The sequence below is a fragment of the Engystomops pustulosus genome, chromosome 5, assembly GCF_040894005.1.
Source record: "Engystomops pustulosus chromosome 5, aEngPut4.maternal, whole genome shotgun sequence".
Lineage (NCBI taxonomy): Eukaryota > Metazoa > Chordata > Amphibia > Anura > Leptodactylidae > Engystomops > Engystomops pustulosus.
In genome coordinates, this window is record NC_092415.1 from 21,534,701 (window position 1) to 21,551,092 (window position 16,392).

The 16,392-nt window shown below is 42.0% G+C and overlaps 1 protein-coding gene across 6 annotated transcripts in view; it reads left to right on the forward strand.

Annotated features, from left to right (window-relative positions):
* CSMD3 (CUB and Sushi multiple domains 3) overlaps positions 1-16,392 on the forward strand; it is an 804,446-nt gene that overhangs the window by 672,060 nt on the left and 115,994 nt on the right. For all 6 annotated transcript variants that reach the window (XM_072151297.1, XM_072151299.1, XM_072151298.1 and 3 more), the window contains 2 exons: positions 11,499-11,579; positions 11,776-11,889. In XM_072151297.1, the coding sequence (XP_072007398.1) occupies positions 11,499-11,579; positions 11,776-11,889 (195 nt within the window). The remainder of the gene's footprint in view (positions 1-11,498; positions 11,580-11,775; positions 11,890-16,392) is intronic.

Consider the following 16,392-nt stretch of genomic DNA (forward strand, 5'->3'; position numbering starts at 1 on the left):
ACCATCTGTGTTGACTCCTCAAAGTTACTCAGCACCTGACAGATATCAGACATCCACGTCCACTCCTCATTGTAGACTTGAGGAAGCTGACTGACCTGACTACCAGTTCTGGTGGAAGTTGACATCTGGCAGTCTACAATCACTCGGCGCTGCTGGTAAACTCTGGATAACATGGTCAGTGTTGAATTCCACCTCGTGGGCACGTCGCACAACAGTCGGTGAGCGGGCAGTTGGAGGCGGCGCTGCGCTGCCCTGAGAGTGGCAGCATCTGTGCTGGACTTCCTGAAATGCGCACAGATGCGGCGCACCTTCGTGAGCAAATCAGACAGATTGGGGTATGTCTTGAGGAAACGCTGAACTATCAGATTTAACACATGGGCCAGGCATGGCACATGTGTCAGTCTGCCGAGTTGCAGAGCCGCCACCAGGTTACGGCCGTTGTCACACACAACCATGCCTGGCTTCAGGTTCAGCGGTGCCAGCCACAGATCAGTCTGCGCCGTGATGCCCTGTAATAGTTCTTGGGCGGTGTGCCTTTTATCGCCTAGGCTCAGCAGTTTGAGCACCGCCTGCTGTCGCTTAGCGACGGCACTGCTGCTGTGCCTAGAGCTACCGACTGATGGCGCCATGCCCACGGATGGTCGTTCGGAGGAGGAGGTGGAGGAGGGGTGGGAGGAGGAGGAGGCATAGTAGGCCTCAAACACCTGGACCGAGGTAGGCCCCGCAATCCTCGGCGTCGGCAGTATATGACCAGCCGCAGGGTCACACTCGGTCCCAGCCTCCACCAAGTTAACCCAATGTGCCGTCAGAGATATATAGTGGCCCTGCCCGGCAGCACTCGTCCACGTGTCCGTGGTCAGGTGGACCTTGTCAGAAATGGCGTTGGTCAGGGCACGGATTATGTTGTCTGACACGTGCTGGTGCAGGGCTGGGACGGCACATCGGGAAAAGTAGTGGCGGCTGGGGACCGAATACCGAGGGGCGGCCGCCGCCATGAGGCTGCGAAAGGCCTCGGTCTCTACTAGCCTATAGGGCAGCATCTCCAGGCTTAGCAATCTGGAGATGTGCACATTAAGGGCTTGGGCGTGCGGGTGGGTTGCACTATATTTGCGTTTCCGCTCCAGCGTCTGGGGTATGGAGAGCTGAACGCTGGTGGATGCTGTGGATGCGCCAGAGGCGACGTGGAGGCGACGATGGGGTTTTTGTGGCAGGGTCCTGGGCAGGGGGCTGACTATCAGCTGACACAGGGGAAGGAGCAGTGGTGTGCACGGCCGGAGGTGAACGCGCTTGTTGCCACTGAGTGGGGTGTTTAGCATTCATATGCCTGCGCATACTGGTGGTAGTTAAGCTAGTAGTGGTGGAACCCCTGCTGATCCTGGTTTGGCAAATGTGGCACACCACAGTCCGTCGGTCATCCGGTGTTTCCTTAAAGAACCTCCAGACTTCTGAAAATCTAGCCCTCGCCGCAGGAGCCCTTGCCACGGGAGCTTCACTAGTTGACACATTTGGCGCTGATGCACCAGCTCTGGCCCTGCCTCTCCGTCTGGCCCCACCACTGCCTCTTCCAACCTGTTCTGGTCGAGGACTCTCCTCCGTCTCAGAAGCACTGTGTTCACCCGGCCTCTCAACCCAGCTTGGGTCTGTCACCTCATCATCCTCCGATCCCTCAGTCTGCTCCCCCCTCGGACTTCCTGCCCTGACAACAACTTCCCCACTGTCTGACAACCGTGTCTCCTCATCGTCGGACACCTCTTTACACACTTCTTCCAGTACGTCAACAAGGTCATCATCACCCACAGACTGCGACTGGTGGAAAACCTGGGCATCGGAAAATTGCTCATCAGCAACCGGACAAGTGGTTTGTGACTGTGGGAATGGTCCAGAAAACAGTTCCTCAGAGTATGCCGGTTCAAATGGCAAATTTTGCTGGGAGGGGGCAGACTGGGGGGGAGGAGGCTGAGGTGCAGGAGCTGGAGGAGTGCCGATTTCGGTGACATGGGTGGACTGCGTGGAAGACTGACTGGTGGACAAATTGCTCGAAGCATTGTCGGCAATCCACGACATCACCTGTTCGCACTGTTCTGGCCTCAACAGTGCTCTACCACGATTCCCAGTAACTTCAGACATGAACCTAGGGAGTGTAGCTCTGCGGCGTTCCCCTGCTCCCTCATAAGCAGGTGGTGTCTCACCCCGCCCAGGACCACGGCCTCTGACCCCTGCAGTAGTTGGACGCCCACGTCCCCGCCCTCGTCCTCTACCCCTAGTCCTCGGGTTAAACATTTTGAAAATGAGAGTTATAACTTGAATTTTTTTTTTAACTTTTTTTTTTTTTTTTTTTTGTGTTTTTTAGTTTTTAAAACCAAACGATGCTATCCTATTGCTATGGCTATTTTCTAGCCAAGTATGAAAGCACACTGCTATGCCAGATGAGATGACGCTGAGTTATGAAAAAAATAAACGTAAAATAAAAAAGGAAATGGCAGACTGTGCCTAATTGAAATACAACCCCGGGCCCTAATAAATTTTCCCACTTCGGTCTTTGCGATGGATATGTGCGTCACTAAAACACAGTGGTCGCAAGTCTGACTCCAAATTGCTCACAATTTACTAGTAGATGCACTGCAACAACTACAGCCACCAGCAGATCAACCAGAAATCAAATATATATAACGCTACTGTAGGCGTAATTAAGCCGTTTGTATTCTCCTATGGCTATTTTCTAGCCAAGTATTACAGCACACTACTATGCCAGATGAGATGACGCTGAGTTATGAAAAAAATAAACGTAAAATAAAAAAGGAAATGGCAGACTGTGCCTAATTGAAATACAACCCCGGGCCCTAATAAATTTTCCCACTTCGGTCTTTGCGATGGATATGTGCGTCACTAAAACACAGTGGTCGCAAGTCTGACTCCAAATTGCTCACAATTTACTAGTAGATGCACTGCAACAACTACAGCCACCAGCAGATCAACCAGAAATCAAATATATATAACGCTACTGTAGGCGTAATTAAGCCGTTTGTATTCTCCTATGGCTATTTTCTAGCCAAGTATTACAGCACACTACTATGCCAGATGAGATGACGCTGAGTTATGAAAAAAATAAACGTAAAATAAAAAAGGAAATGGCAGACTGTGCCTAATTGAAATACAACCCCGGGCCCTAATAAATTTTCCCACTTCGGTCTTTGCGATGGATATGTGCGTCACTAAAACACAGTGGTCGCAAGTCTGACTCCAAATTGCTCACAATTTACTAGTAGATGCACTGCAACAACTACAGCCACCAGCAGATCAACCAGAAATCAAATATATATAACGCTACTGTAGGCATAATTAAGCCGTTTGTATTCTCCTATGGCTATTTTCTAGCCAAGTATTACAGCACACTACTATGCCAGATGAGATGACGCTGAGTTATGAAAAAAATAAACGTAAAATAAAAAAGGAAATGGCAGACTGTGCCTAATTGAAATACAACCCCGGGCCCTAATAAATTTTCCCACTTCGGTCTTTGCGATGGATATGTGCGTCACTAAAACACAGTGGTCGCAAGTCTGACTCCAAATTGCTCACAATTTACTAGTAGATGCACTGCAACAACTACAGCCACCAGCAGATCAACCAGAAAACAAATATATATAACGCTACTGTAGGCGTAATTAAGCCGTTTGTATTCTCCTATGGCTATTTTCTAGCCAAGTATTACAGCACACTACCATGCCAGATGAGATGACACTGAGTTATTAAAACAATAAACGTAAAATAAAAAGAAACTGGCAGACTGTGCCTAATTCTACTCAAACCCCTAATAAATTTTCCCACTTTGGTGTTTGAGGTGGATATGTGTGTCACTAAGAGCTAAACACAACGGTAGCAAGTCCCCCTGCTAATTCCTCACAATATGGTACTAGCTGCAAATAAAAAAAAAAAAAAATTATAACGTTATTGTAGCCCTAAGAAGGGCTGTTGGGTTCTTTTAGAATCACTCCTGCCTAACAGTAAGCTAATAGAACACCCTAACGCTTTCCCTGACCAGCAGCAGCTCTCTCCCTAGCGGCATCCAGACAGAGAATGATCCGAGCAGCGCGGGCAGCGGCTAGTCTATCCCAGGGTCACCTGATCTGGCCAGCCAACCACTGCTATCGACGTGTAAGGGTACCACGTCATGCTGGGTGGAGTGCAGAGTCTCCTGGCTTGTGATTGGCTCTGTTTCTGGCCGCCAAAAAGCAAAACGGCGGGAGCTGCCATTTTCTCGAGCAGGCGAAATACTCGTCCGAGCAACGAGCAGTTACGAGTACACTAATGCTCGATCGAGCATCAAGCTCGGACGAGTATGTTCGCTCATCTCTAATGGTGAACCTTTTAGAGACCGAGTGCCCAAACTACAACTTATTTATCGCAAAGTGCCCACACAGAAATTTAATTTGTGATTTATACTCCATTCTCTGTCGCAGCTTCCAGTGATACCAGCATTTTTTTTTTTTGGGGGGGGGGGGAGGCTTGCTCTGGCTTCACATTTCCATGACACTTCTCCTGTTCTCCCCATGTCCACTCCTGGCAGCCAGTGAGTATCCTTAGTCATCTCAGCAGCAGAACAGAGTGAGTTTATTTTTGTGTCCCCTTCTGCCCCAGTCCCCCTTGAGTTTTTCCACTGGATTCTATAAACCCCTTTAATTGAGAAAGAAATGCCATATACTGGAGTATAGGCTTACCTTTGCCTACAGCTGCACACATAGGGGCAAATTTATCAAGCCGTCTAAAAGTCAGAATATTCTTTGTTGTCTATGGCAACCAATATTAAAATATTCATGAGCACTGTTTAAATGAAAACTGAGTTGTAATTGGTTGCCACGGGCAACTAAGAATATTCTGACTTTTAGACAGCTTGATAAATCTGCCCCATTGCATAATACATCTAAAGTTATAGTATATTTTAATGCTGTTTTTTTCTGTCTTTTTGAGACTTATTTTTGCGCATTGCTATTTTTTTTTTTTCCGCCTTTTTTGGGGACAACTTGAGATGACAGACATTTGTTTTTTGTCATTAAGACACATTTATCTTCTATTACAGATGTGCCAAATGTAGCAAATGAGATTTATAGTTTCAAATTGTCTCAAATTTGCAGCACTTACTCCACGTGAAACCACTTTTAAGGAAAATGTAGAAAATGGAAAGAAATGACTTGGGACATTTGTGCAACATTTTTGCAACATTTGTAACAAATGTCTCAAAAAGAGGTCTGAAAAAACACATTTAACACAAGGAAAAAGTGAGATTGCAAAATTTTCTTAGTAGGAGATGGAAAAAAGTCAAACAAACAGAGATAAGATAAATGATCCCCAAGGTCTTCTATAGGCCACAAAGGTTAAAAATAATACCCCCACCGCAAGACAATCAACCACACTAAAGGAGCAACAAATATAAGCTGCAAGTCCCATGCAACACCTACTAAGTTCAGCATTCAATGTGAAGAAATAATGGGGGGGCTTTTACCATGCCTTCAGTTTTTGCAGAGAAGGCATGTAATGAGCCCCGTCTCTGCCACTTTTTGCTGGGCTTGGCAGGAAAGTGGCTAGAAGGGGCATGAACAGTAAAGGATTACAATATATGGGTGGTAGCCCGTGGCTCAAGCCATCTAGTGACCCCATGGCCAGCCATCAAAATGTTCTACTAAGAAGGAACTTTACCCATTAAATTCTCCTATATCTGTTTCTGCTTTGAGTACACATGTACACAAGAGCCATTTCAGGGCCTTTGAGGGTCCTCCAAAGGTCATGAAACTTTTCCATTCCTCAAGAGGTTGATTCTAGTACAATATGTAGGAAGTGATTCCAGACTTGTAGGGGCTATAATTTTCATACAACCCAAGGCCCATAGCAGTCTTAATTCACCCCTGGACATCTAATTCACAGCTGGCACATGGTATTTACTATAGTTACTATAGACTATTGCTAAATTTCTGCCAGGTCAGACGTGGCGCGAAGGCTCTTACATATCTACTAATGTGCAAAAATGCCAGACATTAATACATTCCCCCAATGTGTTCTTTAACCCCGTGAAAGCATGCTATACCCTCTATAATGAGGTCAAAATTTAATTTAGTCTCAACAGAGATCTAAGTAAAAAATAATAAAATGAGCATATGACCTTTCCATTCCTCTATGTTTGTGTTCACACTGTGCAGATCTTACGATCTACTCAATGCTCACGATGACCACGAAGCACAGAAGCTGTAACCTTCATCCTGCTTTCCGGAATTTCATTGACACTGATCTATGTTTAAAGCACAAGTTGATCCGTACTATAGATCTTCTTTCATTTAACTTATCTGCTTAGTGGACTTCGGGAGGATGGACTAAATTGGAAGATCTGTGCGGTGTGAACACAAACATAGAGGAAAGGAACGAAGAAGCTTTGGTTCTTATAGCTTGTTTTATTGACTATTCTTGTTACAGAAGTCGGATGAGACTGAACTCACTTTGAACTCATTACTGATGGCTTAATATGTTCTCATGGGGTTCGAGGACTGATTTTTTCTAGACATTTTATCTCAAAGTACAAAGAAACTACTAAAACATTCACTGTTCTCTGATAATCTCGTTCCAAACTATACAGTGAAGCCAAACTACATAAACTAAAAGCATCAACGTATTGGGGCTTATTTACTGAGGGTCCGTGGATCGCATTTCCGTCGGGTTTTCCGATGTTTTTGTATAGCGGCGCTGGGACAGGTATTTAGAAGGGGATTTTGGTGCCCGTGATCAGATTTTGGCGAAGGGGAGCTGGCTTTAATGCCACAAAAATCGGGGGGCGGGCCGTTGGACAAACTGACTCTTTCGGACTAAGCACGGGACTTAACTTTAAGTTTGCACTTACATACTCCAGGAGGAACATGATGAACTCCGGCGGACCTGATCAGGGAAGCAACACATTTAGGAAATGGGGCGCACAATCTTATTGAATCGCGGCACACAAAGCACTTTTGGGAATTCCGAGGGACCGAATAAGTAAATGTGCCCTATGGTGTTTACTCCAATAACTAGTGAAAAAAACCTACAAAACGTCCAGACTTTTTAAAAGTATATTTATAAAAAAATACTAATTATAAATATAAAGTATGTAAATTGTAGGAAACTTTTGGCTTAACAGCTCTTTGGCGATAGTCATCTGTTATCACATACAAGAACTGAGACCTTATTGTTTAATGATAGGTCTATGAAAAAAAAAGTAATTTTTTTGGAAGATTATTTAATAGAAACTGTTAAAAAATATTGTGAAATATTGAGTTGAATGAATACACACCAACCCCTTGTACTACAGAAGTTTTAATTAAGCCACAGATAACCTTTTTTCCATCCTGCCCAAGTTCTACAAGCCTCACATAATTGTGAAGGACCTTTGTTCTGTCACAGTCAGATCCTAAGTGATTAGCAAGACAAATGGACAAGCTAGCTGTCACCGTCCAATGACAGGTCAGCATTCTGAGTAGAGCGCTAAACCCTCTCCAAGTCCCAGAGCATAATGCAAAAGACCAGGGATAGCTGGTACAAGCTTCGTTTCGAATGAATACAAACATAAAAGTAACAGATACAATAACTGGATGTGATGTAACATCATTTCTTCAATGTAATGGAGATTCTTTAAAACTCCCTGTGGAAGTAGAAGTCCTTTGTTGAAGATCTCGACAAAGATATTGCGGAGGTAACAGCAAAGGCATAGATAGCAGAGAGGAACCCTACCATCCTAGTGATGATTCATGCTGCTACACCCTCCTAACTATAGACCTGGAAAGTAGATACTCGGCTGCCTGTATCCCCTGACCTAGTGGTTGTAGGACACAAGAGTGGATGGGTTGTTCAGGAACAAAGATAGACACAGACAAGGGCGTAACTAGGAGAGGCAGGGCCCTATAGTGGACTCCTGAATGGGGCCCCCCTTCCGCTAAAAAAATATACATATTTGTATACTCACACATGTGCGGTACAATAACAAACAGTACATACATATACCAGATATACATACATACATACCATATACACACATACATATAGTACCACTTGCACTCATGCATCATATACAGAGACATACAGCTTATACACATCACATATACACACACATAAACAGCATATACATATGACATATACAGACATACAGCAAATACACACATACATATGGTACTGGTTACACTCATGCATCATATACAGAGACATATAGCTCATACAGATCAAATATACACACACATAAACATCATATACATATCACATATACACACATATAGCAAATACACACATACATATGGTACCGGTTACACTCATGCATCATATACAGAGACATATAGCTCATACAGATCAAATATACACACACATAAACAGCATATACATATCACATATACACACATATAGCAAATACACACATACAAATGGTACCATACACCTCTCATGCATCATATACAGAGACATACAGCTAATATATATTACATATACACACACATAAACAGCATATGCATACAACATATACAGACACACAGCAAATACACACATACATAAAATACTATATACAGACATACAGCACATACACTCCACACACACACAGCATATGCACACCCAATACCTCAGATGCCGGGCCTTCTGACACTGCGGGTCCCATACCAGATGCTATGGTTGCTACTCCTGTAGTTACACCCCTGGACACACAGCAATTTCTGAATCTATGGCTTTGACACTCCAGTTTCAGTCTTTCATCCAGTGTTTTTTGACTTGGTTGCAGAGGTGATGTCAACCTCATGGTAAGTGACCTCTTCAACCAAGTCAAGTAGTAATCGAATGAGCTGATAGTGGTGGATTCAGCAGGTAGGCACTCCTCTATTTGTTTTTTTTCTTTTTCTCCTAGCTTGTACCCATTTATTTATTAAATTAGGACAGCTCCTTTAAGCTTGACCCAAAGGGGTAACTTATTATCGCAGTTAGGCCACATTTCTGGCATATAAATGTCACAAAATGCTGATTTGTGCCTTTTTGGAGCCTTTGCTGAACTTTTCACTTTTGACTACTAACACCAGAGTTATCAAGACATTTCAGAAATGCAAGTCAATTAACTTTATTTGTCTTACACCAACCCCAGAGGGTTTTCAAAATTCCTGGAAGGCCCATCAAAATTTTGTATAATAGGACAATTTTATAAATTGTTTAAGTGCCTTTGTTACTGTTTATGTATAAAATGATTTAATAAATGATGATGTTATTTCCAGATAATAAAGGGTGCATTGTAATTAGATAAATAGATGTTTATTCACAATGACTGTTTCCTAACCCTTGCCCTTTGTTCCATCTGCTGCTGTGCACAATGGTTTCTATTTCTGTAGTATGTGTGTATATGAGATAATTGCGGATAGATAAATGTAGAGAGAAAAATGTAGATAAAATAGAGGCATAAAATTAAAATCACATTATTGATGGAGATGGAGAGGTATATTAGACTATTTAATTCTTTCTGGTTCGGACAATTTTTACTTCAATGCTCAGTGTACAGGCTATTAACATCAGAAAGAGGGTACCCATTTAGGATCTCTATTTATAAGCTAAAACAGTAATGGCAACGACGATAGATGATGTCACATCTTATTCCCTCCCCTCCCTGTACAATGACCTCTATATAGATAACACTGACCTATCATTACATCACTACTGACAATAGATGATGTCACAGCTTATCTCCTCCCCCTCCCTCTACAATGACCTCTATATAGATAACACTGACCCATCATTACATCACTACTGACAATAGATGATGTCACAGCTTATCTCCTCCCCCTCCCTGTACAATGACCTCTATATAGATAACACTGACCCATCATTACATCACTACTGACAATAGATGATGTCACAGCTTATCTCCTCCCCCTCCCTGTACAATGACCTCTATATAGATAACACTGACCCATCATTACATCACTACTGACAATAGATGATGTCACAGCTTATCTCCTCCTCCTCCCTGTACAATGACCTCTCTATAGATAACACTGACCTATCATTACATCACTACTGACAATAGATGATGAGTCTATTAAATATCTGTTTCTGGGTCTAAAGCTAATGTACTGCTCCAGGACATGTTCCCTGCCACACGATTGCTTACCCGGAAAAAGACCCTGCTCCCTACTCACTTGCACTCCTCTGTCAGACATCCTGACTCATTCTTATCTAGCTCCAATAGGGTGTGGGCACTATTTCCCTTACCTTCTCAGATGATCCTTGGCTTTTTCTGTGACTCCATTCCTGATCTGTGTTCTACTGTGTATGATCTTGGCTTGTTTATCATCCTTTGAGGTCTGCCACAACCCAATGCCTGTTTCCCGACAATGCCTGCCTTGAATTCGGACTGCCCTTGAATATTCACTTGCCTGATCCCACAGGCAAGTGAATATTCACACTGCGGCCTTAATTGGCAAAGTCTCCAAAAGGAGAACTCTGTACCCATGCACTGATTCCTCTGTGCCTTCTTGGTCAGCTGCTCTCCTCACTGGGACCACCACAAGTGGAAGATGCTTTTCATTCTCTCTGGAGCAAAGTCCAGACCCCTGTATACGGGTGAAAGATTGAACAGGAGAGGTCCAGGGATAACGCCCTTAGTATGTGGGTGTCAAATCAGGAGGATAACACGGTGGGTCCACAACATGCCGCATGTTTTACTAGACCCATAGACCACACTATCACAATCCTTCTCTTAAATGTTTTTACTACAGTACAAAACTCGACTCCCTCCCTCGGTTGTTATTTTCTAAGAAATTCTTGACACTTTTAGAATAATTTTTGGCTCGTCTTGGTGCTTCATACATTTTAATGAATGTGTAGACATTTTTCAGCAACCTTTTATCCCCTGGATGTGAAATTTGTGTCTGCACAAAACATATGTTCTATTTAAAAGGGTCATCGTGTCCAAAAAATTATACAAATTGGATTCTTTTCAAATGGAGAAAATGCTTTGTGAAATTAATGTGAGCAGTGTCCAAGTTTCGAATTAGGTATTCAAAGACTACTGGTGCCAACACATTTCTCAGCTCTCTCTGAATATATTACGTTTAGTGACTTTTCATGATAAATAAAATTGGTTGTAGGGTTCCATTATTTTTGATTGTGGATTATGGGCAATACTCGAGTTCGAGTACGAAGTTAAAAGTTCTGTCCTGGCATGGAGCCCAAACAGTGACACCCGAAAAGCTGCCGGTGACATTTAAATTAGGGATGTGCTGGCTCTTACCAGCAGTTGCTGTGACATCATAGGGGAGAGCAATTTGTGGGTGTTATAAGCGGCGGTGTTGAGCAGGATCCATACACAAACTAAATGAGGCTTGTGTCCAGGTTTGGGCCGCAAAGTTCAGTATGGACTCAACCTTTTTCGTTCCGACCCGCTTAACTCTAATAATAACCTCACAAATTAATAATTAAGAAATTACTAATGATTACAATGTTTGACTTTTTTTTTTTTACAGCTTATCAGTTGCGGATTTGCCAGTCACCGCCTCCTGTTCTGAATTCAGAAATTTTGGCAGAAGATGATGAGTTTGAAATCGGTAAAGATAATCTTGTTACGTTTTTCTAATATTACTCAGGTGTTCTACGTTCCATGTTAACTCAGTTATGTCATTTCTGAAAAACCTTATAAACCAAGTTCTTAGTGCGTAAATGTAAGCGGATCACAAGTTGGGGATATTTAAATTTATTGTGAAGTTTTATTTTAATTAATGTTATTTCTTATTCTTCCCATAGGGGACATTATCCACTATCAGTGTGTTCCTGGTTTTACCTTAGTCGGCAATGACGTTCTAACCTGCCGGTTGGGTGAGCGGCTTCAGATGGACGGTTCCCCTCCCTCATGTCAAGGTTTTTAATCCATATTATTTTTTGTACCTACTATAATTACTGGTATATAACCTTGCCCACATTTGCAAGTCAGCGATAAATTGCACGTCATGTTGCGACTCGGTAGATGAATCCACCACAATTAGGAACCTATTTTATAAATGAGTTGGTAAAATATTATTTGCAAAACACTGCACACAGGATAATAAAACAGATGTCTTTTTGGATAAGCATATGGTCCTGTAACTTGTTAACAAATGCCACCTTGAAATCCTAATAATTATTTTGACACGTCCAAGGAAAAACCTGACAGTGAAGAGCAACATTTTTGTTTAATTAGATCACAACAAATCATATTGCACGTGTTTAATAGGAAAAAGGGCGATACTAACAAATGGCTTTATATATAAATATGGCATTCATGTGGAAAAATTAGTATATAAGATAATACTTTATTGAGGAAAATTGAGGGGAAATTTTGTGTACATAGTCTCCAGCATCCTGTTACTAATGTGTATTACAAACATATTAGTACAGCCATGTTCTCCATGTAGGGGGAAGGACCACCATTTTCCCTAGGATCATCGATCCCCATGACAATTTTCGTCATAGTCTTCATAGGCAGATAGTTAAAGTGGGTTCACCAGTTTTAATAAGGATAGGTAATCGAAATCCAATTGTGGCCCAACACTTGGTGCTAATTTTAGCAAAACCTGGTGCCAGAATCAACCTAGAGAGCTAAGGCAGAAATTAATTGTCTGTATAGTGGCAACCCCCAGGAATTGCAGTTGAAAATTTCATCTGTAGCTCCTGGGGTCGGCCACTACGCAAGGAATAGACCCAGATTTATGGCTGCGTTCTGTTTTTCTTATTCCCGCTGCTGATTAGTGAGGTTCCCAAGTGGTGTTCCCTAACAATCAGATATTATTAACCTATCACGGTTTGGTCATAAACATACTTAAAGGAATTATTTTGTTTTGATTTTTTTAAGTAGGTCATTGGGAATTATTAAAATTGCAAAGAGAATATAGTTACCCCTCTCTGGCATTCCACTTTATTGCCCTAACGTCCTTCACTGCCAGACTCACTGCCTTTGCATACAGAGGCTCTGCAGTGATGTGTAATTTACAGAGCACACCTGCTACAGCAGCAGTTGTAGACTGTAGTCGATGTATGCACTGTCAATCTATCATCACCTCTGAGCCCTTATATACAAGCAGAGGCCAGGAAAGAGAAGTGGCACCAGAGGGGTGTGAATATACTGTATCCTATTTGTTATATTTAAACCCCACAGGGACCTACTTGTATATAACAAAAAACCTTAATTCCAAACCCCTTTTAACTTATAAAGCTGGTTGAAAAGCAGTTACGGTAGATGTATTGGGAAAATTGTGTTTATTCCTGTTACCATAGTTTTCCTGCTCACTGCTATATTGCAATAATTAATGGAATTACTAAAAATACCATAATAAGTTATAATATGACACTATTTTAAAGTACATTTTTAAGTGCCAACAGCTAATACCATAGAAACACATGTGTTCTTGTAATATTCGGTGCACAAATCCCTTATAATTATGCTTTATTCTTGTAAGAAGACCCATACCAGGGCCATTCATATTCTGATGTCAATTAGCAGTGGATTAATATGTAAAGTTGGCAGCCCAAACTAATTACATGATTTTGTTTTTCTGATAATCTTCGATAAATTTTCCAAAGAAAGATTTTACGCCCAATTTTGAGTTAAAGCCAAAGTAATACAGAGGTCATGCAATGGCACACAGCGTGAGGGCTACTCAATCCATTTCTTACTTCTTTTTTATTTTAACATCTCACTAATTCCACTGAAAATTACCCTAAAATTACATGGACATAGACCTCGAAGAAATATAATGAAGTGTTTAAGGGAACCTTACAGGATTTCTGGGGTAAATTAGTGTCCCAAAAAGTCTTATATGAACTCAGTCTAGTTTATACAAAAAATAGTAACCTTGTCCCTGTTTCTACCAATGCCTGGAAAGATCTACACCCTGGCTTCACTGAGTGTGCGTCACAACTTGAGTGTAGGGACAGTAAAGATGCAAGGGGTAGATTAAGACCGCCATGGGCTATCGGCTGTAAAAAAATTTTTTTATTGCTATGACATTTTTGCTGCCTTCATATGACGCAACTAAACTTCTTATAAAAGGAAGAGGGGTCAGTTTGTCTTCTTTCAGTTCCACACTTTTATAAGAGGCTTTAAAAGGACTTCTATATACACTTTTCAAGAGCCAACACACATTTTTGAGGAGTTCAAGGTTGGATGTCTCTATATTATCTCTATAGTCATTATCAAAATGGCAGGTGCCCTAGAAGCCTCTGGCCGAGGACTATTGTCCAAATTGTTCATATTAAAATTCTCTACGGTTCAATGATTATTAGTAAATAGTCATGTGATACATTGACCATCTGAGTCCTCTTTCTTCTAGTGGCTCCTTTCTTGGGCTAATGAAAGGGTCCCCATTTGTGAAATGTCCAATGTATTTAGACTCTTGAGTTGTGTTTTAGACAACGGAGTAGTGATGAGCAGATCCACCCCCCCCCTCTCTTTGTGGTCGGTTACACATGCAATGGGTATTGGCACCATTCATGGGTGTTAACTCTATAAATGCTAGTAATAAATCCTCCATTGGCACTGACAGGGAACGACAGTCCTTGTGAAAATATCACTGTTAGACTACATGCACACTGCCGTGTGCCCGCCGTGCTACAGTGCGGCACACGGCAGCGGGGGAGAGGAGGAGTAGGTGAGCGCCGGTGCCGTAATATGCCGTAATACGGGAAAATGTAGGCCATGTCTTATCTTTTCCCAGGCTATGGAGCGGTATGGTGCCGCACGTGTGCTGCACCGTTCCGCTCCCGTTCGATGCCGTCAGCCCATAGAAGTGTATGGGGGACGTATATCGGCCGTATATACGTCGGCCGTATAGACATCCCCCATGCATGTGTGTGAATGCAGCCTTACTGTTGGGGGTTTGGCACCCGGACCCAACCCTTTAAAAAACCCAAAACATAATTTTCAAATGAGATGACCTCGATCTTGATCGGATCCACTCATCACTACTCCTGACACTCCATTGGAGAACATGTGCAGGAAGAAGGAGCAGATGCAACTGGGGGAACTCTTTGGGCCAAATTACCCAGAGATTATTCCTCTAAGACCAGGTACCAGCAACACTATATTTACTCTTGAATGAAGTTCTTGGCACAACCTTCTGTTCTGAATTCTTAATGTGTAAAATAAATTTGGTACCTGCCATATGCTTATTAAAAAATCTCTAAAGTATATTTCAGTGATGCTTGTCATGATGCAGAATATCTCTATATTTCATTATTTATAACCTCATTAAACTTGTCTGTTTCTGTAGCTTGGAGGAAATATGCCAACCAAAATCTATCGTTCATTTTTCATATTAGTTTGTGACCACTTCAGGCAAGTAGTTAAAAAGTTTGATATATCATATAAGAAATATGACAAAGTTGTTTCTAGTTCACTGACCTGTGACAGTATATTTTATGCCCGGCTTAAACTTAGGTGAACATTTCCTACCATTCATATGCCAAGGTAATTGCCTCTATTAGCGGACTGCAATGGCTGCTTAACAGCGCTATTATATGGAGGTGTCCTTAAAATATAGTTTCAGAAAGATGGCAGCTTTTACGTGGAAATGATTTTTTGTTAATAAAGTTTAATGACTGTATCCTAAAGATTTTTTAACTTATTTCTCAAAATTCTGCAAATGAATCATTTTTGGTTGCAGTCACGGTCAGTACAAATTTGGTTCTCTCAGAGTTGAGTCTTCTGCAATTTATTCCCATAATTGGCTAAATCATCATGCTGGGACATTTGCTGAATATAACAGACAGTGAAATCTGGATTTGGTTTGGCTTAAGGTTAATCAAAAGGCCATTACCCAAGCAATATTGTCAATTTTGACCCTATAACCTCCATATGGAAATCTGGACTTTGCTAAGACAGGGTCACTAGGCTGTTGCCTTTTGGAGTAGTCCATTCCAAGGGTCAGGGCAGGTCAAGGTCAAGCAGAGCTCCACTATAAGCTAAAGCTCTCCGTTATAGAACCTACTTTGAGGAACTTGCATAGCCTTTAAGGCTTTCTATTGAGGAAGGTGTCTTTTTTCCCCAAAGGGTTGTAGGAATTAGTAAGGACCTTTTAGTAGTGGCCACTTAATAAGAGAAGTGTAAACCCTAGGTTCCTGGGAGTAGGAAGCAGTAGAGCAATGGAAGGGTTCTTGAGGTGATGGACGCCAGGGAAGTGGTTTTATCCAGCCTAGGGTGCAAAATTAAAAGAGTTTAGTTGTTCTTTACACTTAAATCCCAAGGAAGCATCAGAGACAAGGTGTAATAGAATCAAACACATGAAAAGGATCAACACAAAAAAATATTTGTGTAAATTTTCGGTAATAGCAACTGAATCAAAACTCCAAAAGGGCATTGAGATCAAATATCTAGGGACAAACCTGGAT